At 46.4% G+C, this 17,790-nt stretch overlaps 1 protein-coding gene and 1 long non-coding RNA gene across 4 annotated transcripts in view; one reads left to right on the forward strand and one right to left on the reverse strand.

The window, feature by feature from the left end:
* The window catches only part of LOC127919138 (plexin-B2-like), a 19,999-nt gene continuing 2,209 nt past the window's right edge, over positions 1-17,790 (reverse strand). Inside the window, exons 3-11 of the mRNA XM_052502551.1 lie at positions 16,751-16,907; positions 14,869-14,969; positions 12,730-12,814; positions 12,306-12,457; positions 11,270-11,430; positions 4,787-4,999; positions 4,514-4,589; positions 4,331-4,405; positions 1-2,670 (exon numbers count right to left, since the gene is read on the reverse strand). Coding sequence (XP_052358511.1) covers positions 2,566-2,670; positions 4,331-4,405; positions 4,514-4,589; positions 4,787-4,999; positions 11,270-11,430; positions 12,306-12,457; positions 12,730-12,814; positions 14,869-14,969; positions 16,751-16,907 — 1,125 coding nt within the window. The 3' untranslated portion in view covers positions 1-2,565. The remainder of the gene's footprint in view (positions 2,671-4,330; positions 4,406-4,513; positions 4,590-4,786; positions 5,000-11,269; positions 11,431-12,305; positions 12,458-12,729; positions 12,815-14,868; positions 14,970-16,750; positions 16,908-17,790) is intronic.
* Positions 2,793-4,319, forward strand: LOC127919139 (uncharacterized). Of its 3 annotated transcripts, XR_008102002.1 has the most exons (5): positions 2,793-2,978; positions 3,036-3,320; positions 3,696-3,866; positions 3,981-4,037; positions 4,095-4,319. It is a non-coding gene; the product is annotated as an uncharacterized LOC127919139 (long non-coding RNA). The 3 variants fall into 3 exon arrangements; XR_008102003.1 differs by lacking the exon at positions 3,981-4,037 and having other exon boundaries at positions 3,696-3,923; positions 4,152-4,319; XR_008102001.1 differs by lacking the exon at positions 3,981-4,037.

Consider the following 17,790-nt stretch of genomic DNA (forward strand, 5'->3'; position numbering starts at 1 on the left):
TTGGTTTAGTATTAAAATATATTTGAGGAGTGATTCAAAATGAAACAGTTGCATAGCAGAAGAAACAAACGAGCTGATGACGACGTGAAAACTATTTGGCAAAATGATTTAAGGATGATGTTGGAAATCCATCGTCATGGTTTCAGAAGAATTGACAGTTGTGACAGGGATCACTAGAGAAAGGCAGTACCTGTGTGCTGTAGACAACCTCCACAAGTCATGGTGGTTCACAGCTCAATGATTTACACAAGTACCATTCAATTATATACAGAAGTAATGATCATTTTAGCATTTCTCTTTTCCATATCTAGTCTCATGTTTCACACACAGGCAATGGTCTACAACGACAATAACAGCCATTTTGAAATAAACGGTTTAAAAAAATGATACAGAAAAACAATTATGGCATAGAACATACCAGCAAACATTCTATACTATCAGCATTGAGCTAAAGTGGTTACTATTTCAGATAAACAGAGCCCTGATTCATCTATCCACATAGTACTATTTCAGATAAACAGAGCCCTGATTCATCTATCCACATATTACTATTTCAGATAAACAGAGCCCTGATTCATCTATCCACATAGTACTATTTCAGATAAACAGAGCCCTGATTCATCTATCCACATAGTACTATTTCAGATAAACAGAGCCCTGATTCATCTATCCACATAGTACTATTTCAGATAAACAGAGCCCTGATTCATCTATCCACATAGTACTATTTCAGATAAACAGAGCCCTGATTCATCTATCCACATAGTACTATTTCAGATAAACAGAGCCCTGATTCATCTATCCACATAGTACTATTTCAGATAAACAGAGCCCTGATTCATCTATCCACATAGTACTATTTCAGATAAACAGAGCCCTGATTCATCTATCCACATAGTACTATTTCAGATAAACAGAGCCCTGATTCATCTATCCACATAGTACTATTTCAGATAAACAGAGCCCTGATTCATCTATCCACATAGTACTATTTCAGATAAACAGAGCCCTGATTCATCTATCCACATAGTACTATTTCAGATAAACAGAGCCCTGATTCATCTATCCACATAGTACTATTTCAGATAAACAGAGCCCTGATTCATCTATCCACATAGTACTATTTCAGATAAACAGAGCCCTGATTCATCTATCCACATAGTACTATTTCAGATAAACAGAGCCCTGATTCATCTATCCACATAGTACTATTTCAGATAAACAGAGCCCTGATTCATCTATCCACATAGTACTATTTCAGATAAACAGAGCCCTGATTCATCTATCCACATAGTACTATTTCAGATAAACAGAGCCCTGATTCATCTATCCACATAGTACTATTTCAGATAAACAGAGCCCTGATTCATCTATCCACATAGTACTATTTCAGATAAACAGAGCCCTGATTCATCTATCCACATAGTACTATTTCAGATAAACAGAGCCCTGATTCATCTTTCCACATACGTACCCACATACTTTCCACATCTGGACCCAAGATGGAAAAATGAAGACAAATTATTTATTTATTGTATAAAAATGAAAAGATGTTCAACTTCAGCTCTACTGTGTATTGGCACTTAGTGAAGCCAAAACCTAACGTGTGTGAGAGCTCTAACTATGTCCACCAGTTAGTTTCAGTGAGACGTTGATATCAATGGTACAGTATGAATGTGCTTCATCTTTTAGTCCGCTTGTTTTACTACCGTATAGGGGAGAGCTGACCCTGAATAGGGACACAGTCATCAGGTGAAGTGGTTCAAGGCTGCACCCTAATCCCCTGCATAATGCACTACACTGAGAACCCACATTAAAAATATATCAGCGACAAATACAAATCATGACAAAAACAAAGTGATTAACCAGTCATAACTAGCCAATGGCAATGCAGATTACACAGTAAGCAAACAATCGATTAAACACAGGATATGACATCATGGAACACCCTGCTTCTTCGCTTCTATAAACTTTTTAAAAACACAAATTAACAAACTTAGTTGTGCCCATCCATCCTTTTAAAAAATAATTTCATCTTGGTATGTAAAGCGTCTTTTGCATAAAGCCTGTGCCATAAAAATATATTTACATACAACACCACTCTCCTAACTCGGGTCTACTCTGGAGCACATTAAACATCTGATTCTCTGTGCAAGCTGTTAGTCATCAACACCAGGTTGTATATCATGGGACTGACGGGTATAGTTGCTATGGTTGGTCAGTGGTGGTGTACCGTATATCCTCTGTAGGCTGGGTTTACAGTCTGCTAGCTCACTCAGGGACTATACTGAAGGCCCTTGCTCTTTCAGTCTATAGGATCCATAGAGTCAGAGAGAGAGAGAGAGAGGGAGACTGATGATTAGGGATCACCCTGTCCAACTTTGGCCCAGTAGCTCTGCTCCTTTACAAGTATTTTGGCCAAAACGCAATAGTTTCCCACAACTTCTCATGTCTCTAGGGGGAAGAGATATGTGTAGCTCTTCATGGTTGATACTGTAATAGTCTGAAGTCTGTCTCAGTCTCCGGTCCCCCTCATTTTGGTCCCCTTTCTCTAGGGGTCAGAGGTTAAAGGTCGGTGACTTTGTTCTCGAGGGCGGCGGCTATCTGCTGCAGCCGCAGGGTCAGCTGTTTACTCTGGGCGGCTGGGTCCTCATCTAAAGACTGGATGATCTGTAGGGAGGGAGGGAGGGAGGGAGGGAGGGAGGGAGGGAGGGAGGGAGGGAGGGAGGGAGGGAGGGAGGGAGGGAGGGAGGGAGGGAGGGAGGGAGGGAGGGAAAAAATGAGAGAGGACACAAAAGAGACACTAGTAAACAGATTTTCCTGAGACAGCAAGTGACATTAATTTGTCTAATTTCCTACAGGATGTAGTCAACCAAGAGGATAGGGCCTTCAAACCACCAGACAAGGAAGTGAGTCCTAAGGTTCTTAACCAAGTGGATAGGGCCTTCAAACCACCAGACAAGGAAGTGAGTCCTAAGGTTCTTAACCAAGTGGATAGGGCCTTCAAACCACCAAACAAGGAAGTGAGTCCTAAGGTTCTTAACCAAGTGGATAGGGCCTTCAAACCACCAGACAAGGAAGTGAGTCCTAAGGTTCTTAACCAAGTGGATAGGGCCTTCAAACCACCAGACAAGGAAGTGAGTCCTAAGGTTCTTAACCAAGTGGATAGGGCCTTCAAACCACCAGACAAGGAAGTGAGTCCTAAGGTTCTTAACCAAGTGGATAGGGCCTTCAAACCACCAGACAAGGAAGTGAGTCCTAAGGTTCTTAACCAAGTGGATAGGGCCTTCAAACCACCAGACAAGGAAGTGAGTCCTAAGGTTCTTAACCAAGTGGATAGTCCAAGGAAGTGAGTTCTTAACCAAGTGGATAGGGCCTTCAAACCACCAGACAAGGAAGTGAGTCCTAAGGTTCTTAACCAAGTGGATAGGGCCTTCAAACCACCAAACAAGGAAGTGAGTCCTAAGGTTCTTAACCAAGTGGATAGGGCCTTCAAACCACCAAACAAGGAAGTGAGTCCTAAGGTTCTTAACCAAGTGGATAGGGCCTTCAAATCACCAAACAAGGAAGTGAGTCCTAAGGTTCTTAACCAAGTGGATCGGGCCTTCAAATCACCAAACAAGGAAGTGTGTCCTAAGGTTCTTAACCAAGTGGATCGGGCCTTCAAATCACCAAACAAGGAAGTGAGTCCTAAGGTTCTTAACCAAGTGGATAGGGCCTTCAAACCACCAGACAAGGAAGTGAGTCCTAAGGTTCTTAACCAAGTGGATAGGGCCTTCAAACCACCAGACAAGGAAGTGAGTCCTAAGGTTCTTAACCAAGTGGATAGGGCCTTCAAACCACCAGACAAGGAAGTGAGTCCTAAGGTTCTTAACCAAGTGGATAGGGCCTTCAAACCACCAAACAAGGAAGTGAGTCCTAAGGTTCTTAACCAAGTGGATAGGGCCTTCAAACCACCAAACAAGGAAGTGAGTCCTAAGGTTCTTAACCAAGTGGATAGGGCCTTCAAACCACCAGACAAGGAAGTGAGTCCTAAGGTTCTTAACCAAGTGGATAGGGCCTTCAAACCACCAAACAAGGAAGTGAGTCCTAAGGTTCTTAACCAAGTGGATAGGGCCTTCAAACCACCAGACAAGGAAGTGAGTCCTAAGGTTCTTAACCAAGTGGATAGGGCCTTCAAACCACCAGACAAGGAAGTGAGTCCTAAGGTTCTTAACCAAGTGGATAGGGCCTTCAAACCACCAGACAAGGAAGTGAGTCCTAAGGTTCTTAACCAAGTGGATAGGGCCTTCAAACCACCAAACAAGGAAGTGAGTCGTAAGGTTTTTACCCCGTCATAGTATTTGCTGGCATACTGGTAGAGCTGGTGCAAGGCTGCCTGGGTATTCAGCGTGTCTGTGTGTTCCTGGAGAGCACAAAGAAGAAAGGATGAATCTTATTGTTGTATTCTGATGATGCAATAGAAGACATCCCACACACAAGCACAAACAGATGTGAGGTCACGTGTACGTACCCTGGAAACCTCAGCCAGGTGTGTGTTCATGTCCTGGTCACTGACTGGGACCATCTGCTTGATTCCCTTGTAGTAACTGAGGAGAGACAGAATGATAGAGAGATGAGCTGTCTGATTGGCTGCCAGGTCCTACCTGTTTCTGATGCACGAGAAGAGAGTACTTCTGGTGTGTTCTGACTGCAACCTATTCTCTATATCGGCCAAGAGTACTGCAGTATCGGCTCATTTGATGGGCAGTCAATCATGAAAAGGGATGAATATGAGAGAACTCACTCGTCCACCATCTTCTTATAGGTGGAGATCTCCTTTGCATAGAGCAGCTTGTTGCTGGGAGATTCCCGGCTCAGTTTGTGTTCCGTCTTGGTGCAGGCGTCCATGAAGGTCTGAGCGATGACGGACAGCGAGGCGTCCACCACCTCAGTCACGTGCACGTCAAAGATGAAGTGAGGGTTCTTCAGGATGTTCACCCAGAAACGCATGGGCAGGCTGGGGATAGAGAACACACACATTAGCATACACACCAGCACACACCGCACCGCGCAGAGCAACCCAGCATGAGAGCAAGGTGCAACAGTCGCAGGCTATCCAAACTAAAAGCCAACTCCTTCCCATCTAATTTAACAAGATCACAGATCCCTTTTCCTTTTGCCTCACAGACAAGCTGAGTCACTCAAACCCAGACATCTGAACTCAACCCAGGAAAGCACAACTAAACAGGTGTATGGCTGAATGAAGCCTAATAAAGCAGCCTCAGTCCAAAAATAAATCCTGTTAGTGGTGTGATGCTCCTCCTCTGAGAAGGACTAGAAGTGCTGTGTTATTAAAACACTGACTGGGGGAGCCTGCAGGGGTAATCTGATCTCCATCTGAATCACGCTGACTGGGGGAGCCTGCAGGGGTAATCTGATCTCCATCTGAATCACGCTGACTGGGGGAGCCTGCAGGGGTAATCTGATCTCCATCTGAATCACGCTGACTGGGGGAGCCTGCAGGGGTAATCTGATCTCCATCTGAATCACGCTGACTGGGGGAGCCTGCAGGGGTAATCTGATCTCCATCTGAATCACGCTGACTGGGGGAGCCTGCAGGGGTAATCTGATCTCCATCTGAATCACGCTGACTGGGGGAGCCTGCAGGGGTAATCTGATCTCCATCTGAATCACGCTGACTGGGGGAGCCTGCAGGGGTAATCTGATCTCCATCTGAATCACGCTGACTGGGGGAGCCTGCAGGGGTAATCTGATCTCCATCTGAATCACGCTGACTGGGGGAGCCTGCAGGGGTAATCTGATCTCCATCTGAATCACGCTGACTGGTGGAGCCTGCAGGGGTAATCTGATCTCCATCTGAATCACGCTGACTGGGGGAGCCTGCAGGGGTAATCTGATCTCCATCTGAATCACGCTGACTGGTGGAGCCTGCAGGGGTAATCTGATCTCCATCTGAATCACGCTGACTGGGGGAGCCTGCAGGGGTAATCTGATCTCCATCTGAATCACGCTGACTGGGGGAGCCTGCAGGGGTAATCTGATCTCCATCTGAATCACGCTGACTGGGGGAGCCTGCAGGGGTAATCTGATCTCCATCTACCTCTGAATCACGCTGACTGGGGGAGCCTGCAGGGGTAATCTGATCTCCATCTGAATCACGCTGACTGGGGGAGCCTGCAGGGGTAATCTGATCTCCATCTACCTCTGAATCACGCTGACTGGGGGAGCCTGCAGGCGTAATCTGATCTCCATCTGAATCACGCTGACTGGGGGAGCCTGCAGGCGTAATCTGATCTCCATCTGAATCACGCTGACTGGGGGAGCCTGCAGGGGTAATCTGATCTCCATCTGAATCACGCTGACTGGTGGAGCCTGCAGGGGTAATCTGATCTCCATCTGAATCACGCTGACTGGGGGAGCCTGCAGGGGTAATCTGATCTCCATCTGAATCACCCTGACTGGGGAGCCTGCAGGGGTAATCTGATCTCCATCTGAATCACGCTGACTGGGGAGCCTGCAGGGGTAATCTGATCTCCATCTGAATCACGCTGACTGGGGAGCCTGCAGGGGTAATCTGATCTCCATCTGAATCACGCTGACTGGGGAGCCTGCAGGGGTAATCTGATCTCCATCTGAATCACGCTGACTGGGGGAGCCTGCAGGGGTAATCTGATCTCCATCTGAATCACGCTGACTGGGGGAGCCTGCAGCGGTAATCTGATCTCCATCTGAATCACGCTGACTGGGGAGCCTGCAGGGGTAATCTGATCTCCATCTGAATCACGCTGACTGGTGGAGCCTGCAGGGGTAATCTGATCTCCATCTGAATCACGCTGACTGGGGGAGCCTGCAGGGGTAATCTGATCTCCATCTGAATCACGCTGACTGGGGAGCCTGCAGGGGTAATCTGATCTCCATCTGAATCACGCTGACTGGGGAGCCTGCAGGGGTAATCTGATCTCCATCTGAATCACGCTGACTGGGGAGCCTGCAGGGGTAATCTGATCTCCATCTGAATCACGCTGACTGGGGGAGCCTGCAGGGGTAATCTGATCTCCATCTGAATCACGCTGACTGGTGGAGCCTGCAGGGGTAATCTGATCTCCATCTGAATCACGCTGACTGGGGGAGCCTGCAGGGGTAATCTGATCTCCATCTGAATCACGCTGACTGGTGGAGCCTGCAGGGGTAATCTGATCTCCATCTGAATCACGCTGACTGGGGGAGCCTGCAGGGGTAATCTGATCTCCATCTGAATCACGCTGACTGGGGAGCCTGCAGGGGTAATCTGATCTCCATCTGAATCACGCTGACTGGGGGAGCCTGCAGGGGTAATCTGATCTCCATCTACCTCTGAATCACGCTGACTGGTGGAGCCTGCAGGGGTAATCTGATCTCCATCTACCTCTGAATCACGCTGACTGGGGGAGCCTGCAGGGGTAATCTGATCTCCATCTACCTCTGAATCACGCTGACTGGTGGAGCCTGCAGGGGTAATCTGATCTCCATATACCTCTGAATCACGCTGACTGGGGGAGCCTGCAGGGGTAATCTGATCTCCATCTACCTCTGAATCACGCTGACTGGTGGAGCCTGCAGGGGTAATCTGATCTCCATCTGTAGCCAGTTCTGAATCACGCTGACTAGTGGGGAGCCTGAATGTAGGCACACATGGTAATCTGATAAAATCTCCATATACCTCTGAATCACGTTGACTGGGGGAGCCTGCAGGGGTAATCTGATCTCCATCTACCTCTGAATCACGCTGACTGGTGGAGCCTGCAGGGGTAATCTGATCTCCATATACCTCTGAATCACGCTGACTGGGGGAGCCTGCAGGGGTAATCTGATCTCCATCTACCTCTGAATCACGCTGACTGGTGGAGCCTGCAGGGGTAATCTGATCTCCATCTACCTCTGAATCAGCCTTGGTCCAGTGAATTCCTAATGACTCTACGGTCTGTCTGTCTGTCTCTCTGTCTCTCTGCGTGTGTGTGTGTGTGTGCGTGTGTGTGTGTGTGTGTGTGTGTGTGAGAGAGAGAGAGTGTGAGAAAGAGTGTGTGAGTGTCTTATCCTCCAGGTCACCTCGGGGTACACCGAGCTACAGCCTCTTTAAGAATTTATATTTGTTGGCTGGATGCTCACTCTTCCGCTCAAGGTCTTACGTTCTCTCCATCTATCTGTCTCTTTCCTCTCCGTCCCCTCTAGCCAGCTCAGCGTCACACCTGCTCTAACCCCTACAAACCTCTTCTTGACTGGAGAACAGGCCTGGGGAACATTATCCAGGATACTGGGGGAGAATTAACAAGTCTTTTTAGCTTTTAATTGGCTTGCTGATGTCCCCTCTTGCTGATATGCAGGAGAGGGGTGGGAGAGGGAGAAAGGGAGAGAGAGAAAGAGGGTTAGTAAGTATGTGAAACAGGAGAGAGACATCTAGGAAGGGACTGAGAATGAAGAGAGGAGAGAAACAGGGGAAGAGTAAGTGAGTGAAAGAAGAGACGATGGATAGTGAGAGAGATGTCTCTAGAGTCTAATGAATTCAGTCTTTCATCTCCTCATCCTGACTAGAGATCTTACTCTGCCACAGCTGTCAATCCAATACACATCACAAGCACTATCTATATTTAATAGTTCCCATCAACAGGAGTTCACTAATTCACTCGGATAACTTTCAGGGGTTTCAGGGGAGCTAGGACAGTCAGACCCTAGGACTACAACATGGTAAGGAGGAGTCAGACCCCAGGACTACAACATGGTAAGGAGGAGTCAGACCATGGGACTACAACACGGTGAGGAGTCAGACCCTAGAACTACAACACGGTGAGGCCTGTCAGACCCTAGGACTACAACATGGTGAGGAGGAGTCAGACCCTAGGACTACAACATGGTGAGGAGGAGTCAGACCCTAGGACTACAACACGGTGAGGAGGAGTCAGACCCTAGGACTACAACACAATGAGAAGTCAGACCCTAGGACTACAACACGGTGAGGAGGAGTCAGACCCTAGGACTACAACACGATGAGGAGGAGTCAGACCCTAGGACTACAACACGGTGAGGAGGAGTGAGACCCTAGGACTACAACACGGTGAGGAGGAGTCAGACCCTAGGACTACAACACGGTGAGGCCTGTCAGACCCTAGGACTACAACACGGTGAGGAGGAGTCAGACCCTAGGACTACAACACGGTGAGGAGGAGTCAGACCCTAGGACTACAACACGGTGAGGAGGAGTCAGACCCTAGGACTACAACACGGTGAGGAGGAGTCAGACCCTAGGACTACAACACGGTGAGGAGGAGTCAGACCCTAGGACTACAACACGGTGAGGCCTGTCAGAGCCTAGGACTACAACACGGTGAGGAGTCAGACCCTAGGACTACAACACGGTGAGGAGGAGTCAGACCCTAGGACTACAACACGGTGAGGAGGAGTCAGACCCTAGGACTACAACATGGTAAGGGGGAGTCAGACCCTAGGACTACAACATGGTAAGGGGGAGTCAGACCCTAGGACTACAACATGGTAAAGGAGGAGTCAGACCCTAGGACTACAACATGGTAAGGCAGAGTCAGACCCTAGGACTACAACATGGTGAGGCCTGTCAGACCTTAGGACTACAACATGGTGAGGAGTCAGACCCTAGGACTACAACACGGTGAGGAGGAGTGAGACCCTAGGACTACAACATGGTGAGGAGGAGTCAGACCCTAGGACTACAACATGGTGAGGAGGAGTCAGACCCTAGGACTACAACATGGTGAGGAGTCAGACCCTAGGACTACAACATGGTGAGGAGGAGTCAGACCCTAGGACTACAACACGGTAAGGAGGAGTCAGACCCTAGGACTACAATGAGTCAGACCCTAGGACTACAACACGATGACAAGTCAGACCCTAGGACTACAACATGGTAAGGAGGAGTCAGACCCTAGGACTACAACACGATGAGAAGTCAGACCCTAGGACTACAACACAGTGAGGAGTCAGACCCTAGGACTACAACACGATGAGGAGGAGTCAGACCCTAGGACTACAACATGGTGAGGAGGAGTCAGACCTTAGGACTACAACACGATGAGAAGTCAGACCCTAGGACTACAACACGATGAGGAGGAGTCAGACCCTAGGACTACAACACGATGAGAAGTCAGACCCTAGGACTACAACACGGTGAGGAGGAGTCAGACCCTAGGACTACAACACGGTGAGGAGGAGTCAGACCCTAGGACTACAACACGGTGAGGAGGAGTCAGACCCTAGGACTACAACACGATGAGGAGTCAGACCCTAGGACTACAACACGGTGAGGAGGAGTCAGACCCTAGGACTACAACACGGTGAGGAGGAGTCAGACCCTAGGACTACAACACGGTGAGGAGGAGTCAGACCGTAGGACTACAACACGGTGAGGAGTCAGACCCTAGGACTACAACATGGTAAGGGGGAGTCAGACCCTAGGACTACAACATGGTAAAGGAGGAGTCAGACCCTAGGACTACAACATGGTAAGGCGGAGTCAGACCCTAGGACTACAACATGGTGAGGCCTGTCAGACCTTAGGAATACAACACAGTGAGGAGTCAGACCCTAGGACTACAACACGGTGAGGAGGAGTCAGACCCTAGGACTACAACACGGTGAGGAGGAGTCAGACCCTAGGACTACAACATGGTGAGGAGGAGTCAGACCCTAGGACTACAACACGGTGAGGAGTCAGACCCTAGGACTACAACATGGTGAGGAGGAGTCAGACCCTAGGACTACAACACGGTAAGGAGGAGTCAGACCCTAGGACTACAATGAGTCAGACCCTAGGACTACAACACGATGACAAGTCAGACCCTAGGACTACAACATGGTAAGGAGGAGTCAGACCCTAGGACTACAACATGGTGATGAGGACTCAGACCCTAGGACTACAACATGGTGATGAGGAGTCAGACCCTAGAACTACAACACGATGAGAAGTTAGACCCTAGGACTACAACACAGTGAGGAGTCAGACCCTAGGACTACAACACGGTGAGGAGGAGTCAGACCCTAGGACTACAACACGATGAGGAGGAGTCAGACCGTAGGACTACAACACGATGAGGAGGAGTCAAGTGTAGAAGAAGGTTGGAGGTACTGAACTATTGTGTGTATACAGTGTGCATATCTGTGGGTGTGGTTACGTGCATGCATGTGTGTGTGCGCGTGTGTACAGTGTTCATATGCGTGTGTGTTTTTGTGTCAGTGTGTGTGTGTGTGTGTGTGTGTGTACCTGTTGGTCTTCCAGATATGGACGGTCTCCTCCTCAACGTTGTCGTGTTTCAGAGCCTGCTCATCCAGGAAGTCAAAGAAGTATTTAACAGCAGGAGGAACCACCGCTCCAGAACACAACACACTGCGGAAGAAATCATCCACAAACTGCTGCAGAGTACCCTGCAACACACCGAGGACACACACACATTAGGACACACACAGTAGGACATATCCAGAGCGACTTCATCTTAAGATAGCTAGGTGGGATAACCACATATCATATTAGGTAGTCAGTAGACAGTATCTGACAGACACGGATAAAAAAATCAGCTCACATTAAGTACACCAACATACACTTACAACCACTCAATCAGTGTGTCTCCTGTCCACCCACCCAAACAGTGTGTCGCCTGTCCACCCACCCAATCAGTGTGTCGCCTGTCCACCCACCCAATCAGTGTGTCGCCTGTCCACCCACCCAAACAGTGTCGCCTGTCCACCCACTCAAACAGTGTGTCTCCTGTCCACCCACCCAATCAGTGTCGCCTGTCCACCCACCCAATCAGTGTGTCTCCTGTCCACCCACCCAATCAGTGTGTCTCCTGTCCACCCACCCAATCAGTGTGTCGCCTGTCCACCCACCCAATCAGTGTGTCTCCTGTCCACCCACCCAATCAGTGTGTCGCCTGTCCACCCACCCAATCAGTGTGTCTCCTGTCCACCCACCCAATCAGTGTGTCTCCTGTCCACCCACCCAATCAGTGTGTCGCCTGTCCACCCACCCAATCAGTGTGTCGCCTGTCCACCCACCCAATCAGTGTGTCTCCTGTCCACCCACCCAATCAGTGTGTCGCCTGTCCACCCACCCAATCAGTGCTACATCTTCTACATGTTCCGGGTCAAATCAGTAATGTAGGAGTAATTCTGCACTGTGCTAAAGGTGTTATAACCCTATTATAACTGCTATATGTAGTACTATAACTGTTAGTAGTGCTATAACTGCTCTACTTAGTGCTATAACTGCTGTAGGTAATGTAGTTATCAGACTGACTTACCTTGACAGAGAGCAGTCGTGTCAGGTAGATCTCAGCGATGGCTTTAGTCGTGGCCTTGGCCTTCAAACTTCCTCTCTTAGATTTGACCTCATCCAGCTCGTCTGCTGGCCGCACCAGGTGGAACACCTTGTCATCTTCCAACAGGGCGTTTTCTACAGGGACACCAGGGACATGTTCAGTGGGCATCAAACGGAAGACAACAGACTCAAACAGGGTTGGACAACCTCAACTATTTTTTGTTTCCTCATGCAAACGGTTTGTCCATAATGAACACGACCCAAAGTTGAGAAGTTTTTCCAAGATGCTGATCTCAGGTCAGTAGCGCATTACCCACCCTGATAGTTAAGGTTAGGAGGACACGTAGGCTGATCCTAGATCTGTGCCTAGGGATAACATACTGAGGATATAATGAAATCGGACTCACTTTCTTCATGGCTATCCTGGTTCTGGTGGAACTGGCGATGGGTGTGAAGCACTCTGGACAGCACCAGCGTGGCATTGTCTCTCACCTGAAACACACAGTACCACATATAGTTAACACAGTACCGTACCACATATAGTTAACACAGTACCGTACCACATATAGTTCACACAGTACCGTACCACATGTAGTTAACACAGTACCGTACCACATATAGTTCACACAGTACCGTACCACATATAGTTAACACAGTACCGTACCACATGTAGTTAACACAGTACCGTACCACATATAGTTCACACAGTACCGTACCACATGTAGTTAACACAGTACCGTACCACATGTAGTTAACACAGTACCGTACCACATGTAGTTAACACAGTACCGTACCACATATAGTTAACACAGTACCGTACCACATATAGTTAACACAGTACCACATATAGTTAACACAGTACCACATATAGTTAACACAGTACCACATATAGTTAACACAGTACCACATATAGTTAACACAGTACCACATATAGTTAACACAGTACCACATATAGTTAACACAGTACCACATATAGTTAACACAGTACCACATATAGTTAACACCGTACCACATATAGTTAACACCGTACCACATATAGTTAACACCGTACCACATATAGTTAACACAGTACCACATATAGTTAACACAGTACCACATATAGTTAACACCGTACCACATATAGTTAACACAGTACCACATATAGTTAACACAGTACCACATATAGTTAACACAGTACCACATATAGTTAACACCGTACCACATATAGTTAACACAGTACCACATATAGTTAACACAGTACCACATATAGTTAACACCGTACCACATATAGTTAACACCGTACCACATATAGTTAACACAGTACCACATATAGTTAACACAGTACCACATATAGTTAACACAGTACCACATATAGTTAACACAGTACCACATATAGTTAACACAGTACCACATATAGTTAACACAGTACCACATATAGTTAACACAGTACCACATATAGTTAACACCGTACCACATATAGTTAACACAGTACCACATATAGTTAACACAGTACCACATATAGTTAACACAGTACCACATATAGTTAACACCGTACCACATATAGTTAACACCGTACCACATATAGTTAACACAGTACCACATATAGTTAACACAGTACCACATATAGTTAACACAGTACCACATATAGTTAACACAGTAGCGTACCACATATAAACTCAGCAAAAAAAAATAAACGTCCCATTTCACGACTCTTTCTTTCAAAGATAATTCGTAAAAATCCAAATAACTTCACAGATCTTCATTGTAAAGGGTTAATCACCGTTTAGGCCCTTCTCCCCGATTGCTCAGTTTGACCACTGTGTTCTTGGGGACCTTCAATGCTGCATCATTTTTCCCCCTGGTACCCTTCCTCAGATCTGTGCCTCGACACAATCCTGTCTCGGAGCACTAGAGACAATTTCTTAGACCTCAATGGCTTAGTTATTGCTCTGACATGCACTGTCAACAGTGGGACCTTACATAAAAAGGACTGTGCCTTTCCAAATCATGTCTAATTAATTGAATTTACTACAGGTGGACTCCAATCAAGTTGTAGAAACATCTAAAGGATGATCAATGGAAACAGGATGCATCGGAGCTCAATTTCGAGACTCATAGCAAAGGTCTGAATACTTATGTAAATAATGTATTAAAAAAATATATATATATATATATACACAAATGTGCAAGAATGTTTTAAAAAACTGTTTACGCTTTGTCATTACAGGGCATTGTGTGTAGATTGCTTGGGGGATTTTTTATTTTTTTAATTATTTAAACTATTTTAGAATAAGTCAAGGGGTCTGAATACTTTCTGTATATTTAACACAGTACAGAAACATATAGTTTGAGTTTCACATAGTTTCATTAAACTGTGAAATAGCAAAACCCAACATTTCAACAGAATATCTGGCATGCTCAACTCCGAACATCTTTAGCCCAGGAACAATTCAAGGTTAATAAAGCCAGCCAGCCCTGATAGATATTCACATGAACTATACAGTAAGCTGAGAAGATATTCAGAGAGAACACAAATACAAGGCTGAAGTCCTCAGCCAGCCACTCACGTTGTAATGTGCCAGGGTGTTGAGTCTCTTCCACCTGCCCTCCTTCTGTGATGTCAGGTCCATGTCAGACAGGATCTGCCCTGTAGAACCAGGCCGCCACTCTGTGGACGGGGTGGGAAGTGACCCTTATACATTACAATATTACTGAAAGGTATGGTTGAAGTCAGAAGTTTACATACACCTTAGCCAACTACATTTAAACTCAGTTTTTCACAATTCCTGACATTTAGTCCGAGTAAAAATTCCTTGTCTTAGGTCAGTTAGGATCACCACTTCATTTAAGAAAGTGAAATTTCAGAATAATAGTAGAGAGAATGATTTATTTCAGTTTTAATTTCTTTCATCACATTCCCAGTGGATCAGAAGTTTACATAAACTCAATCAGTATTTGGTAGCATTGCCTTTAAATTGTTTAACTTGGGTCAAACGTTTTGGGTAGCCTTCCACAAGCTTCCCTTAATAAATTGGGTGAATTTGGCCCATTCCTCCTGACAGAGCTGGTATAACTGAGTGAGGCTTGTAGGCCTCCTTGCTCGCACACGCTTCTTCAGTTCTGCCCACAAATGTTCTATAGGATTGGGGTCAGGGCTTTGTGATGGCCACTCCAATACCTTGACTTTGTTGTCCTTAAACCATTTTGCCACAACTTTGGAAGTATTCTTGGGGTCATTGTCCATTTGGAAGACCCATTTGCGACCAAGCTTTAACTTCCTGACTGATGTCTTGTGATGTTGCTTCAATATACCCACATTTCCATCCTTATCTTCGAAGCCATCTATTTTGTGAACTGCACCAGTCCCTACTGCAGCAAAGCACCCCCACAACATGATGCTGCCACCCCCGTGCTTCACGGTTGGGATGGTGTTCTTTGGTTTGCAAGCCTCCCCCTTTTTACACCAAACATAACGATGAGCATTACGGACAAACAGTTCTATTTTTCTTTTATCAGACCAGAGGACATTTCTTCAAAAAATACAATCTTTGTCCCCATGTGCAGTTGCAAACCGTAGTCTGGCTTTTTTTATGGTGGTTTTGGAGAAGTGGCTCCTTCCTTGCTGAGTGGCCTTTCAGGTTATGTCGATATAGGACTCATTTTACTGTGGATATTGATACTTTTGTACCGGTTACCTCCAGCATCTTCACAAGGTCCTTTGCTGTTGTTCTGGGATTGATTTGCACTTTTCGCACCACAGTACATTAATCTCTAGGAGACAGAACGCATCTCCTCCCTGAGCGGTATGATGGCTGCGTGGCCCATGGTGTTTATACTTGAGTACTATTGTTTGTACAGATGAACGTGGTACCTTCAGGCATTTGGAAATTGCAGCCAAGGATGAACCAGACTTGTGGAGGTCTACAATTTTCTGAGGTGTTGGCTGATTTATTTAGATTTTCCCATGATGTCAAGCAAAGAGGCACTGAGTTTGAAGGTAGGCCTTGAAATACATCCACAGGTACACCTCCAACTGACTCAAAGGATGTCAATTAGCCTATCAGAAGCTTCTAATGTCATCACATATTTTTCTGGCAATTCCAAAGCTGTTTAAAGGCACAGTCAACTTAGTGTATGTAAACTTCTGACCCACTGGAATTGTGACACAGTGAATTATAAGTGAAATAATCTGCCTGTAAACAATTGTTGGAAAAACTACTTGTGTCATGCACAAAGTAAAGGTCCTAACAGACTTGCCAAAACTATAGTTTGTTAACAAGACATTTGTGGAGTGGTTGAAAAACGAGTTAATGACTCCAACCTAAGTGGATGTAAACGTCTGACTTCAACTGTATGTAGACTAACGTACATGCAAAAATATGAAACTCATTGTTGTTCCCCCCAACTCTTAGCACAGGATAACAGTGGTAGAACCATGTGTGTTCTCACCAAGAGCAACACTGTCCACCTTGGGTCTCTGTGAGTAGGGCAGGTTGCGGTACACCTGTTCAATGATCTTCTCCTTCACCTGAGAGATGGTGTCACAGTTTAGCACCTTCACCGGCGTCACGTCTGGTCCCTCGCCGTGCACCAGCACCTGCAGGGTCTGGTTGGACACACACAGATGTCAATCATCTATCATCCAGAATCACACTGACCTCATGATTAGGTCATACCCATTTGTTTTGGTACATGCTAGCAACATGTTGGGTACAGCCGTCTTAAACAGCATTCTGTAGATTAATTTGCCTTGTGTGTATTGATTATCGGACTAAAATACAGTTTATTGCCGAAATGAATGAAAAACAGCATGGGGAGAGAAGACTTGAAACATGATGTCTCTATCAGTTTTCCCATAAATCACTGAGATGATTTCTCATCCAGATGATGACACGCTGTTTTCACAGAAGTCAATTACGAGAGCCAATCATATTACAGGGTACGTTACGAAACCCAATCATATTAGAGGGTCCATTATGAGAGCCAATCATATTACAGGGTCCGTTAAACCAACCTTATCAGTGGAGTCTGATGGAAACATTTACCCATCTCTGCTCCTTATTGAGCTCTCTCTCCGCCCCCTCTCTCGACGCCCTCTCTCTCTCCGACGCTCGCCCTCTCTCTCTCCGACGCTCGCCCTCTCTCTCTCCGACGCGCCCTCTCTCTCTCAACGCTCTCAACGCTCTCTGTCTCTCAACGCTCTCTGTCTCTCAACGCTCTCTGTCTCTCAACGCTCTCTGTCTCTCAACGCTCTCTGTCTCTCTCTCCTCACTGAGCTCTGAGACTCTGCTCAAAGTCAATATTCCATGTGATGTTAGTGGACATCTACAGTCACTATGTGTCCTGGGTCAAGTATGCATCACAATAATACACAGAGTGAGATCATCCATAGAGGAGCAGGTACCAGTGTGAGTAGAGGGCATTAGGACTAGATCACAGGAGCCAGAGGAAATGGTTAGATGTGATAAGACAGCCAGTGTTCTTGTATT

Source organism: Oncorhynchus keta, unplaced genomic scaffold (assembly GCF_023373465.1).
Source record: "Oncorhynchus keta strain PuntledgeMale-10-30-2019 unplaced genomic scaffold, Oket_V2 Un_contig_1585_pilon_pilon, whole genome shotgun sequence".
Classification (NCBI taxonomy): Eukaryota; Metazoa; Chordata; class Actinopteri; order Salmoniformes; family Salmonidae; genus Oncorhynchus; species Oncorhynchus keta.